This window comes from Melanotaenia boesemani, chromosome 19, assembly GCF_017639745.1.
Source record: "Melanotaenia boesemani isolate fMelBoe1 chromosome 19, fMelBoe1.pri, whole genome shotgun sequence".
NCBI lineage: Eukaryota > Metazoa > Chordata > Actinopteri > Atheriniformes > Melanotaeniidae > Melanotaenia > Melanotaenia boesemani.
In genome coordinates this window covers 6115860-6129146 of record NC_055700.1, presented here as the reverse complement: position 1 = coordinate 6129146, position 13287 = coordinate 6115860, and the positions used below count along the sequence as shown (strand labels likewise).

Sequence of the window (13287 nt, the reverse complement as noted above, 5' to 3'; positions counted from 1 at the left end):
CGGCCTGCTGCCAGCTAGGAGTTACTCAAAGCTGGAGGTGTTTCGTTGAAATGAAAACTTTCTACTCTGTTTGCAAATGAAAGCGTTTTTATTGATTGTTCCATCTTTGTTCTTTAAATGGGAGATTTGACTATTAAACATATTTTTTCATTCTTTCATCGTGCTTTGGTCACAATTGGCCATATATGCAGCAGCTTTTTCTTTGTCTTGTTTCTTCTTCTTTTTTGTCCCTTCTTTCTCCTCTTCTTCTTCGTCTCCTCTTCTTCTTCTTGCATTTGTTGGAGGTTGCCAAGCAACGTTTTGGTGCATCACTTCCACCAACTGGTTAAGAAGTGCGGACCAAAATGTCAAATGCAACGACTAAGAGAGTAATTGTGTGATACATTAAATGTTTTGTCCTACACATGCTTTAATACATCAGTTCCTCAAATGAATTTATTTGCATTAAGGATGAACACTGATAAAAACACAACTTTAATTGAAACTATAAGCAGATGGTTAGATGGTCAGTTCAGGTGGTTGGCGACGTCCTCACTACGCTAAAAGCTGGAAACAATGTCAGTGATTTCATTTACAGTGAAACACACAGCCAGAGAGCCAAACCAACCCTGTTATTTAAAATTAAAAGGAAAAAACAATTTTTTAAAATTTTATTAATTTTGTGTTAGCATTTTGGAGTCCCTCTTTTAAATGAGCTGATTACAAATGTGAAGTAGCCTATGTTCATTAAAAATCTTTCTCTTTTTTAAAAAGGTTAATATAAAAAAAGACAAAGAAGAAAATGTATTAAAAGGCCATTAAACAAAACAAAGTCATAAATTATAAATAAAAATAGTCAAATTACTTGTGGCTCACTGCCTTGATTCATACAAAAGTATGAATAAAAGTCCATATTTCTTCATGTTATGTTTCATTTCCTGGTTTACATAAATCTATGACACATATGTGTTTATTTCATCTTGTATGTCATCGCTTGAGTTTTTTTTCCCTTAAATAAAAATAGCTGAAGGTCAGATGTCAAGTTTCTTTTAAAATGATCTTTTCACGTGTCAGTCAGCCTCTTCAGCAAATCTTTCTGCAGTCAAACTGTTTCTTTAACCTCTGAATTTGAACCCTAGAGGTTTTAGTGAACATAAGTCTTCCTTAAGCATGAAGTTTCATGAGATGAGCAGGATGTGAACACATGAATTTTGTCTGCAGCACTTTTTATTCAAACATCCTTAAAACCAGCATGAGCTGTAAAAACAGATGTTTGTTCCAGCAGTTTGATTTAAAACTTCTCCATACAAGCTCTGTTTCTTTTTTCCTGCCTTTTTAAAGTAAAAACAACCACAAAAAGTGTAATATATTGAAGTAGTGAGTCTGTTCCCTCACAGCTGTCCTAGAATCGGTGTCTCTGGATAAGTTCATGCCTGAATCACCGTCCATCAGCGAGCCGGGTGACTTGTCTCCCTGCCGTTCACCGTCCACACCGAGACATCTCCGCTACCGCCATTCAGGAGGTAGAAAATGCAGAAACACATGCAGAAACACATCTCATGCAAACACACTGGTTGTAACGCCTCCGGTGTCTTGCAGTCACGCCGGGGGAGAACCCTCGCTGCACCATGTCGCCTGCTTCTGCGTTTGCCATCGCCACGGCTGCCGCTGGACACAGCAGCTCGCAGGGTGAGCACGACCAGTCATGAAGGTCAAAACACACACTGCTGAGGGAGGGGGGGGCGGGGACGCTGTGTTGGTTGTCAATTAAATTAGTGATCACAACATAAAATCATTTGCAGTGAAGAAAATGAGGACAGAGAGAACGACTGAGATCCACCACTGTTAAAATCTTTTACCTTTCAAAGGATGCAGCTCTTCTCAGTTTACTCAGGAAGTGTTATTTTTATTTAACTAATATAAAGAGATTGAAAAGAGTATCACTGATAAGTCACACAAGATGTCCACAGGAGGATGCACATTTTAAGTGCATGTATGAATGAGAATGAAAAACAAAAAGAGAAAGAGAAGAATCAGGATAAAACTTAATGTAAGGATATAAATATCCCAAAAAAAACCTGTTAAATATTCTGTTCTGCTGCACCTTTTAATCTCATTTCAATTTTGAATTGCACTAGTTTTTGCTCATTACCACAAATGAAGTAAACAATTTAATATTTGTACATCAAATGTGCAGAACACATTTCTCTGTGTGTGAGTGTGTGTGTGTGTGTCTGTGTGTGTGTTAGCACAGATGCTGCAGAGCTCATGTTGGCCTCCAAAGATAAAAGAAAATAAAGAAAATAATGTTTGCTTGATCTGTTGGAGTATCTTACTGTTTTTCCTCCCTTTCAGGGTTCAGTAACTCAGAGAAAACATGCGACAAAGAATTCATCATCCGAAGAGCTGCGACTAACCGAGTCCTCAACGTGCTGCGACACTGGGTTTCTAAACACTCTCAGGTGAGTCCACCTGCCCTGTAAAGTTACCTGTCTGAAGATTCTGACATCCTTTCTCAGGTTATGTCTCAGAGCAGTCGGATACAAATTCACGTCTGGCTTCTTTGTGCATGTTTCCTGCTAAAATCAAAGAAAATATGAAGCTTTCTGATGAAGCCGAAGAGCCCAGATCCCCACGGTCCGACCAAATCTTTAGTCCAACAAGAAACTAAAATAATCCAAAATGTACTGGAAAACCTTTGCAACAGGAAGAAGCTGAGAAATCTGGCTGACACGAACTCTTTGTCTACTCTTTTTCGTTCATTTGGACCTGATAGATTTTAGTTTTTGCAGTGAAACTAAAACACATTTCATTAAAAGACTAAAATGAGGAATCATCTCGAATTGAGACAAACATGCTTCGTTTTTGTTTTTTCTTCCCAGAATATTTATATATCTTGATAAAATCTTGTCATTACTAAATTGTAGTTGGGATTTAAATAAGTTGATGTTTGAAACTAGAAATACCCAAAAGTTTTAATGAACATAAGAAACTTTTTCAAAATTTATTTATTTATTTTTTATCATTAATCCTAATAGTGGGGCAAAAATGTTTGTTTTTACTTGTTCTTTAAAAGTTCTTTTAGTTTTTTTACTGTTGGCAGATAAATTTGCTTGTGATTTAAAGTTTTAAGTACTTTTTTTTAAGCTGAGTTCTTATGATATCGTAAATATTTTTTAATATTTATATTCTAAGCACATGTGAGGAAAATGTGCTCATCAGGCATTTTATTCTAGTGTTTCAATTTTATTGCAGAGCAGTCACACATGTACATGTAAAAGTGATAATAATAATACTAATAATAATATAATCATCATCATCATCATCATAATAATAATAATATAATCATCATCATCATCATCATAATAATAATAATAATAATAATAATAATAATAATAATAAAATTAATAATAATAATAATAATAATAATAATGTTTTTCTTTATTTTTATTGTGAAAATCACACATCTCTGCACTTGCTACAGCTAACTGTTCGTCCCTTCATGTCCGCAGGCTTTCACATTGGCTGATTTTCATATATAAAACTATTCTTTGTTCCTTTATTTCTCTACCTACATGTTTAGGAACCAGATTCATTATGGCCTTTGCTCTCATTCTGGTCTACAGATGACGGTCCCTCGAGTGAGAACAGAACTTGGAGAAATAAAAGCTTTTAATTATGCAGCTTCTTCCACTTTGAATAACTGGCAAACTGATTTGCAATGATCTAAATTTATCTCTCTGGGGGGGTGTAAGTTGATTCTAAGGATTTGAGAGGAAAACTCCCCAGGTCAGTGTGACTGTTTTTAAGCTTCTTTGCAGTATTCAACCCATTCATTTACCTGCTGTTGGCCGCTACCTTCGTTTTACTCGTTGATCCGTGTTATGTGGTATATTATAAGCTTGTGGTTGTCCTGCCTTTTTGGCCAGCTCACTTAAAGAGATTTCTAATCTCAATGAGGTTTTTAATCTGGAGAAATTAAAAGTGGATGAAGCCTCAGTTACTCATGTTCATCAGAGACTTTACACCCAAAGCAGAAAGGGACAGCCCACCTGAAAGACTCTGGTGTTGTGTCTGTTTTCATCTCCATCACTCCTCCTCCCCCTGATGGAGGTGCTCTTTGCTCGGCGCGTCTTTTCTCCCACCCAGGAAGTGTGCAGAAAGGTCAGCGTCCTCCCCGGGGACTCAGAGCGGACTATCATTTTCATTTAAGATTATATAAGCTGCTATTTTTGTAGCTGCATGTTGGCGCCTGGAAAGTGAACTTTTGTTGTTTGGGTCTGCTGACAAACAGTCCTGGGTGTGATGAGTGTGAAGTGATTGCTTGTGACCTTTAAAAAAAACACCAATTTTTTTATTAAATCATGAAAACAGAAATAAGATTCTGATTTTTGGTGTTTACTCATTTAAATTTAATCATTTTAAATTTTAATTTTAATCACAACCCTAGTAGGTATAATGTAAATCTGTTATTTTAAACAGGTTCGAAGGATATTGAACAGCAGAAAGATGATTTTCAGGGCAGTGACAGATGCAGCTCCTGCTTACTGTTCACTGGCTGTTATTATTGAAAAACATTTGCAGAGTAAAAAGCAAAGTTCTGAGAGAGAACAATGCAATATTTGAGTGTGAAAACACAGAAGATGCTCTTAAGTCAAAGAACTATGCTCCCTATTAAAGATGGGAGAATATGCCCTTTCCACCTTTTTTTTGTATTGAAAGTAGATGTGAAACTTGTATCAGCGTTGTGGTTCTCACTTCATGGTGCTGCTGTTGGACTTTCAGCTTTTATGCTCCTCCTCTGCACCCTGCTGTAATGCTTTAATGTTTCATGACTTCAGAAACCACAGAAAGTCACAGAGAGGCTGAAGTTTGGCCTTTGCTGTTGTCTGAAGTGCCAATAATTCCACTGAGATCCAAAAATTTGTTTTATAAATTAATTTTAAAAAAGAAAATTAACTCAGTACAACACACTCCAACTTAATCCAAAGCAGAGGAAATAAATGACAGCGATCAACTTAAAGTTGACGGTCAAAAAAATATGGTGACCCACTCACCCTCCTTCTACCAACCTACCTACCTACACACACACCACACAGTAAACTAGAGAGCTATCACCCATTCCTATATGACCAACCTAACCATAATCACTGTGATCCAAAGTACTGCAAAACAAACGAATCAATGATACAAAAATACAACATTTAATTCACCAACATTTATGGCTCCTACATAAAGTACTTTGTCTTGTACATGAAGTGTAATGTACAAACAAACTGGCCTTGCCTTGTAATATATAAAGTGTCTCCCAATGACAGATGGGTCACTTTATCTTTGATGCATTAATGCTGCAGAATCCTGTTTGATCAAATGTGCAGCTTCAGGAGTTTTCTACATTTAAACAGGGTTAAACACTGAATAATCAGATGAAATCTCAGATTTTAGATGGTAACCTGGACTGTACCAACAGCAGACTCATACGACTGCTGTGTGATATAATGTTCAGCTCTAGAGGGCGCCAATGAGTCTCTACACTGCACAGTAATAAAAACTTGAAAATGTTCAAATGTGTTGCAGTAATACCAGATTTTTACAGGATGAAAGTGGACACTAGATTCACTTCCATGTGTGTGCTTTTCCATCAGGACTTTGACATGAACAGCGAGCTGAAGATGGGGGTGATCAGCCTCCTGGAGGAGGTGCTGCGAGACCCAGATCTGCTGCCACAAGAGAGGAAAGCAACCACCAACATTTTAAGGTACAAAGTGTCCACAGGTCACATGATCCATGTTTTCTCAGAACATTAGGTTGAATATTCATCTTGGTTGGATATCGTGGTATTTACACAACAAGCTCAAACCTTCCGGCCCTGCCTCCATGAAGCTATAACGCCCTGTCTTACTCTCCAGTGCCCTTTCTCAAGAAGAACAAGACGACTCTCAGCTGAGGATAGAGGACATACTCCAGATGGTCAGTATAACACGTCTGTACTTCTTCATGACGGGATTTCATTAAAGCAAAATGTTTGACACCTTTAAACAGTCACTGAAATGATTTATTTTCTGGTTGTGGAACAGAAAAGCTGCCCTCTCCTACACTTCATTGTGGTAAGAATAATGCTAATAAAGAAGAAAAACCCAAAGAAACACCTGAGATGTAGTTATTGTGGTGAATTCTGTCACATCTTCCAATTAACACTGTTTCCCCCCCCGAATAGTGGAGTTGTGTGTTGGTGTCTTTATATTCTCCTTATAACACACCTTCTACACTTTAATTGTGTGTGTCTGTGTGTGTTTTTAAGGCGGAGAGTCCGAAATCGGAGTGTTTTGAGTCTCTCTCGGCCATGGAGCTGGCAGAGCAGATCACACTGCTGGATCACATTGTGTTCAGGAGTATTCCTTATGAGTGAGTACATCGTCCAGGACGTCAGCACTTCCTGTTGTAGCTAATGACTCAATAACTCACTTTTTACTTCTTTCAGTTCTTAGTTTTTATGTTTTTAGACACAGTAGGAAAATCCTTTCATTTTTACTGGAGGGATATTCCATGAAGCAAGATTAAAGGAAAGTATCACATATTTTCATAAGCCTGATTCATTAAAGTGAGAGTTGAGTTACCATGGTAACTAGTGTTGCTCCGGACCAGGCTAACAGCTAAGCTTATCCAAGTCTGGTCTCCAAGAAGGTCCAGTGAGTCGAAACTTCCATAAGAGCGTTCTTCCAACCCAGCTTTATTAATAAATCACTTTAATAAAACCGCACCTGTAATTAAAATAAAAACCACAGATAACGTTCATAGCAGCAGACACATGATCTAGAATAAAACACATGAAAACAGCCCTAAATCTGTAAATGTAAAGGTTCTAAGCCTATTGCTTTAAGCGCCTAAAGTGCTGGAACTTTTCCTGACGTGTTGTCGTCGCCGGCGTACTTGTGTACAAAAGCCAACTCCAAGCCATCTTTGCCGTTTTGCTCTTTTATTACTCAAAGTGTCCAATAAATCTCAATCTAAAAATCACGACCATTCCCAATGCACAAGTATCACATATCATACAGCAACGATGCTTCATTCTTTGTTCAACGCTAAGGTGTAAGGATTGAGTGGTTCATCAATAAATGAATAACAGACGGTCAAAAACCGTGCTCACCTTCCTACCAGCAACACCTGTCACCTGCAGGAAGGTTCCCACTTAAATAAGCAGCGACAGGCTACACAATGCTGCCACCTAGTGCCCAAACAAAATATATATACACTTAAAAATGGCTTCTACACTAAAATCCATGAAAAGACATGAAACAATAATAAATAAGACGATGGTAAAAGCCAAATGGTAAAGGTGGGTGTTAAGGAGGGAGGCTTGTCTAATGTAGAGGGGGAGATCATCACATTGTTTAGGTGTTGCAACATAAAAAGTATCTGAGCTTCCACTTGAGTTTTGGTTCCCTCAGGAGCAGCTGATCAGCTGACCTGAGGGAGGGAATACGTCAGGGATCGCCGTCCTCGACGGCCGGTGTCCCGCAGGTATTGAATCAGCAACACAGCTGATTCAAAAGATGGGTCATTAACAGACTTGTGCAGAACTTGACGACAAGTTGTTGGAGATCCATTTTATTTGAATCAGGTGTTGCATTAGGGAAACATCCAATACCTGCAAGGCACCGACCCTGGAGGACCAGGGATCCCTGGAGTAGGTGAATACGGCTGCAGAAGCTCAGAAAGGTAGGATAGAAGACTTAAAGACCTGATCTAACACACTGGAATAAAATCAAATGGATCCAACAGCTTCTTGTCAACTTCTTCACAATAACCCATTAATTATAGTCAGGTGTGTTAGATCAGGGAAACAATGAAATCCTGCAGGATACCGGCCGTCGAGTACCAGAGTTTGACACACCTGACTTAAAGCAAATTTTAAAATGAGTTCTAAAAAGAACTGGCAACCAGTGAAGAGAGGCTTAAATAGGAGAAATGTGCTCATATTGTCTAGATCCAGTTAGGAGACATGCAGCAGCATTTTTCACTCTCTGGAGATTGGCTGTGGAGGATGCACAGACCAGGGGAGACCAGGGCATCAGGGGAGATCATTTCTTTTGCCACCAAAGCCTGGGTCTTCTTATTTGTGACTATATTTATACATTTAGAAGATTAACACAATGATCAAATTTAGTTAATGTATGATATTTATATTTTACTTTCCCTTACTGCCACATTTGTCATTGTCAGCTCAGATTACTGCTCTTCAGAGCAAAGATACTATTCTAATATAAAAATATTTCTTTCTAATTCCATTTCATGAAAGGATGGTTATTTAACTCAGTGGTTACTAGGTCAGTGGGGTTCACTTACACCTAACTGAGTAGAACTAATTAACTAAAATGTACTGGAATGTCATGTGGTCAGCCTAATTGAGTTAATAAAATCACATGGCCACTTAAAGTTTATTCATCAGTAAAGTGGAAAGACAGGACAAGGTTAATTATGTAGATCATTTCATACAGGATTTAAATAACTTTAAATTTAAAGAATAATAACACTTTCATCAATCTCAACTGAGTTTATTGATCATCAGATCGTAGGCTTGAACTGAGTCTACCAGGTCCTAGTGCACCTTTATAACCACTGACCTGGGACCATCTAAAAGTGGGATAGATGTGACCATGGAAACGTACATGACCAATGCTTTGGTCTGTCAGCTGATCACCTCTCTGGTCGTGTTAAGGGCTGCAGTTTTGCCCGTTTTTTGGTGTCTTGCTTTCTTGAGCAACTTTCATGGAATACCCCCACATGCCCCACCTTGGTCTTAGATTGAGGTAAATACAACCTGAGATAAACAACAACACATGACAGACTTCCAGGGTGATAATTAGCTTCAGATTAGCTGAAGGTGTGTGGAGCAGGGGATGACATGAGGATCCACCGGACGTCTGAGTGTGTTTTCCTCATGCAGGGAGTTCCTGGGCCAAGGCTGGATGAAGGTGGACAAAAGTGAGAGGACACCATACATCATGAAAACAAGCCAGCACTTTAATGAGGTCAGAATTAAAAATAATTAAAATAAGGTGTATTTTTACCGAGTCGAGGTTTACCGGTGCTCACACACTGTGTAGATCAGGTCTGCAGTGATGGATCAATGGACTATGACTGGGTTTAGTGTCACAAATTACTCTAGTAATTGTAAATGAAATGACAGGAGTTTGTTTTTTAAACTTTGTTTTATTATTGCTCATGTTTTCAGCTAGATGGAGACAAATCTCTTGAATAAGATATTGCAGACTCACGGTTATAAAATAACGTCACCATAGATTCAGAAATATAAATGACATTGTAATGTACATGGAAAAATTTAAGTTGCTTAAATTTAGTTGTTACTGCTGGTGAATACATGTGGAGGCAGCATTTTACTGCCTTCTGACATCTTTAGATGTAGGTGAAACACAGAATCCAAAGTTTTTGTAAACTTCTGATGCAACTCTCATTTAAACATCTTCATAGATGAGTAACCTGGTGGCGTCTCAGATAATGGCCCACACTGACGTGGGCTCCCGGGCCAGCTCCATAGAAAAGTGGCTGGCGGTGGCTGATATCTGCCGCTGCCTCAACAATTACAACGGAGTCCTGGAGATCACCTCCGCCCTCAACCGCAGTGCCATCTTCAGGCTGAAGAAGACCTGGGCTAAAGTCTGCAAACAGGTCCACATACTGTCTGAGAAGCAGCTCATAAAGTAATAATCAGAATCTTCTCTGGGCCCGAAACATTCAGATGTTTCTGTTTTCAGACAAAGTCGCTGATGGACCGGCTGCAGAAGACCGTGTCGTCAGAGGGCCGCTTCAAGAATCTCAGAGAGACGCTCAAAAAGTAAAAAGTTCAGCAGAAAATACGATGAATGAATGAATGAGTGTGTAAATGAAAACATGAACATTGTCTGTTTGTGTGTGTGCAGCTGCAACCCTCCATGTGTCCCGTACCTGGGCATGTACCTCACTGACCTGGCCTTCATCGAGGAGGGGACACCCAACTTTACAGAGGAGGGGCTGGTTAACTTCTCCAAGATGAGGATGGTAGGAAAAAAAGGATTTAGGAAATATGTATATGAAATTTAAATATATCTTTTAAAAAATATTTTTATAAAGATGATTTAGTCTAGTTTGATGAATGTAAAATTAAACTAAAGTATTACTTTATTAACCCTCCAAGGAAAGTCTAAAATAAAAAGATTATAAATAAATTGTAATAAATAAATTAATTAGAATTAACAAATTATTTAAAATATTAAAATAAAAAATAAATAAATAAAAAATAAAACTAAAATACAATAGATATAAAAAATATATATATAATTAAAATAACTAAAAATATATTCATAAAAAAACACCTTCCAACATTATAATTTCCTTCTGGTAAAAATAATAGTATTTTTCATTAAATAATATTTAAAAAGTACTAAATAAAAATAAATATATTAAACTGATGGAAAATAAAAAATTTTAGATAAAAATCTTTATTATATTTATTAAATTAATTTAGAAAATGATTACACTTGACATCAAAAGACATGTTTTCTGCATCTTGTATTCCAGGGGAGTCTAATTTTGTAAGGCCACATTGTTTAGATAAAGGTCCAGCTGTTGATGGTCCTCAGACTTAAAACCTGTGCAGTGCTACCAGTATGGGACCCTGATTGATCTGAATGTCGTTTTCACAGATACTTTGAACTGTGGTTGGATTTTTAGCCGAGAGGAGCACTGAGCTGCTTCGTCTGCTACATCAGAGCTGAAATGCACTAAAACAGTAGTGGTCTAGGTTTTCCTCTAATTCATAAAAAAGCTTATTATCTAACTGAGATTTAAAGCACAAACACGTGGTTTCAGAATGAAGAGCTAGTGAGACGTCATTAACCTGAGCGGGTTATATTAAAGCCATCCTCACCTACCAGACTTCTGTCTCTGCTCTCAGATTTCTCACATCATCCGAGAGATCCGCCAGTTCCAACAAGCACCTTACAGGATAGAGCACCAACCCAAGGTTTGTCCACAAGATGCATCTAAATCCATCATTAATTCATTTGTGGATTAATATTTTATTATAATTTCGCCGTTAACATAATATCTTATTTCCCTCCAGGTGACTCAATTCCTCCTGGATAAGACGGTAGTGATGGATGAAGACACCCTCTACGAGCTCTCGCTGAAGATCGAACCTCGAGTTCCACCTGGTTAATTTCATTACAGCGTTCACACATAAATGTAACAACTCAAGGTGTAAAAAGTTTTCATAAAGCAGGAATTGCTGTATAAAACGCCGCCTGTCATTGTGCTTAGGAAACTCAGGAGAAAACGTGCCTTGTAGTTTGGTGATCTGAGGTGTGTTTAGTGAACAGACTCAGTAATACAGCCATGACTGTAGAAACACGTGTGAGCTGGAAGCTTGCTGCGATCACACTGTAAATATAAAACTATCTGCCTCTGTAGTCCTGCACAGAAACATTGTCAGATAAGTTTAGGATGATTATCCTTCCTGAAGCCCCCTCTGACCCTCATTTCAGCTTCATCCTGGGGAGGATATGGATGCTGGAGCGTCACACAGTTCTGCTGTGTTTGTTCACAAATCTGTTTAAAATAAACATTGTCAGGGGAAACCAGGAGCTGCAGGTCAGAATCAGTGGAGATTTGTGCAAAATGGCTACATGGTTATATCCACATACGTTCATGTGTTTTATAAAAGGGAAATCCCTTTGCAGAGGTTGGAAGTGTTTACGATTGCAGGCTCAGACTGAAAGGGAGATAAACGGTGTAAAAAGTTGCTAAATCCATAAATATTCCCTTTCTTTTTTACTCAATATTCACTTTAATTTTCTTTTGTTTGTTTTGCTTTGGTTAAGACTTATGGATTTATATCACAAACTCTGAGCATCGACGCAAAATTTTTGTTGTAAAAAAAGGATCAGAAAAAGTTTTTTTTTTGGATTTTAGCTAAGGTTAGCTAAAACTGAGCAGCTTTGACTAGCATTAGCACAGTCACGGCCTTGATTTCTACTGTTTGCTTGCTGTTTTTATATAATACCTAGTTTTGTTTTTATTTGTCCAAATTTGGACATTTTTGATTCTAAATTGCAGAACCTAAAAATGAAAAAGATCCTGTATGTAACGCAGTTTTGACTAAATATTTTGTTCTCTTTAGCTTTGCAGAGCAGCGTTACTGTAGCGTTAGCCAAAATAATGAAGTTTGGAGACTAAAGATTTTACAGCAAACGTTTTTTTTAGTCGTGCATTTGCCAAAACTCTCCAACAAAATAACCAGGTAACAAATTACGACCGTCCACCCTCCTTGAGAAGGCCCACATCCTCGTCTGGTAAACATCAGCTGTACACGAGTGTGTTTGCATGAGAGAGGAGATGCACTGAGTTTCTGAAACAACCTCAAGACAGAATACATCTCTACCTTTAACTCATCTCTTTTCTTTGTGGTGTTGATGCTCCCAGGAGATGTCAGCTGGGGCTTAAACCATGTTATTTTTTCTCACCTCATTTAAGTTGCTGTAGTTTGTCATATCGCATGGTACAGAAAAAATCATTGTTTACACACTCCCCAAATCATGAAATGTCATTTGCAGGTTCAAGGTGTTTATTCTGCTTGACAATCAAATAATCTTTTTTTTTTTTTTTTTGTCTAACTTTGTACACATACACTTCTGATCTACATTTTTAAAAATTTAAGAGTAAAAATAAGTTGAAACTATTTATTATTATTATTATTGTTGTTGTTATTATTATTATTATTATTAGAGCTGTCAAAATGGCATGTTTATAAAAATAAATCTCATTAGATGAACTGATTGTCTTGCGCCTGATGCCGCTCCCTTGGTGGCCCCTCTCCAGGAGTTTAGGCCCTGCAGCCCATGCTGTGTTGAGCCCGACTACATTTAGTTAATGTGGCTCCACTTCACACCAGTTCACCCTCTCTCCCTGCCAGCAAGGTGATGTTCTCCATCTCAAGAGTTACTTTGCCTTGCTGGGAATCAACACATCCAGGTGCGGCTTTATGGAGAGTAAAAAGTGCCACAATGAAATATGTAATACAGCATTGAGTAATTAATTTAATGTGTCATTAATCTTTTAAATTTGGAAATAAATCGAACTGAAATCTGATTTTATTTTATGAAAACAGACATTTTTTATCCAGCATTTGATTAATAATCTCATGCTCTCCATGCTGCAGTGCATCATAAATGACTTTTTTCTGTCAGTCTCATCCATCCAGCATGGTGGGCGGGGCTAACGGTGACAGATAACCATAACTTCCATTACTTT

The 13287-nt window shown here is 37.8% G+C and overlaps 1 protein-coding gene across 5 annotated transcripts in view; it reads left to right on the top strand.

Moving 5' to 3' along the window:
- The window catches only part of rasgrf2a (Ras protein-specific guanine nucleotide-releasing factor 2a), a 42779-nt gene extending 30092 nt beyond the window's left edge, over positions 1-12687 (top strand). For 2 of the 5 annotated variants that reach the window (XM_041970837.1, XM_041970834.1), the window contains 13 exons: positions 1377-1502; positions 1579-1668; positions 2335-2441; positions 5625-5737; positions 5889-5949; positions 6057-6086; positions 6281-6384; positions 8927-9011; positions 9472-9669; positions 9756-9835; positions 9921-10038; positions 10934-11002; positions 11102-12687. In XM_041970837.1, the coding sequence (XP_041826771.1) occupies positions 1377-1502; positions 1579-1668; positions 2335-2441; positions 5625-5737; positions 5889-5949; positions 6057-6086; positions 6281-6384; positions 8927-9011; positions 9472-9669; positions 9756-9835; positions 9921-10038; positions 10934-11002; positions 11102-11197 (1277 nt within the window). In that variant the 3' untranslated portion in view covers positions 11198-12687. Of the gene's footprint in view, positions 1-1376; positions 1503-1578; positions 1669-2334; positions 2442-5624; positions 5738-5888; positions 5950-6056; positions 6087-6280; positions 6385-6460; positions 6601-8926; positions 9012-9471; positions 9670-9755; positions 9836-9920; positions 10039-10933; positions 11003-11101 lie in introns of those variants that run through there. The other 3 variants (XM_041970838.1, XM_041970835.1, XM_041970839.1) reach the window with 2 other exon arrangements.
- The last annotated feature ends 600 nt before the right edge of the window (positions 12688-13287 follow it).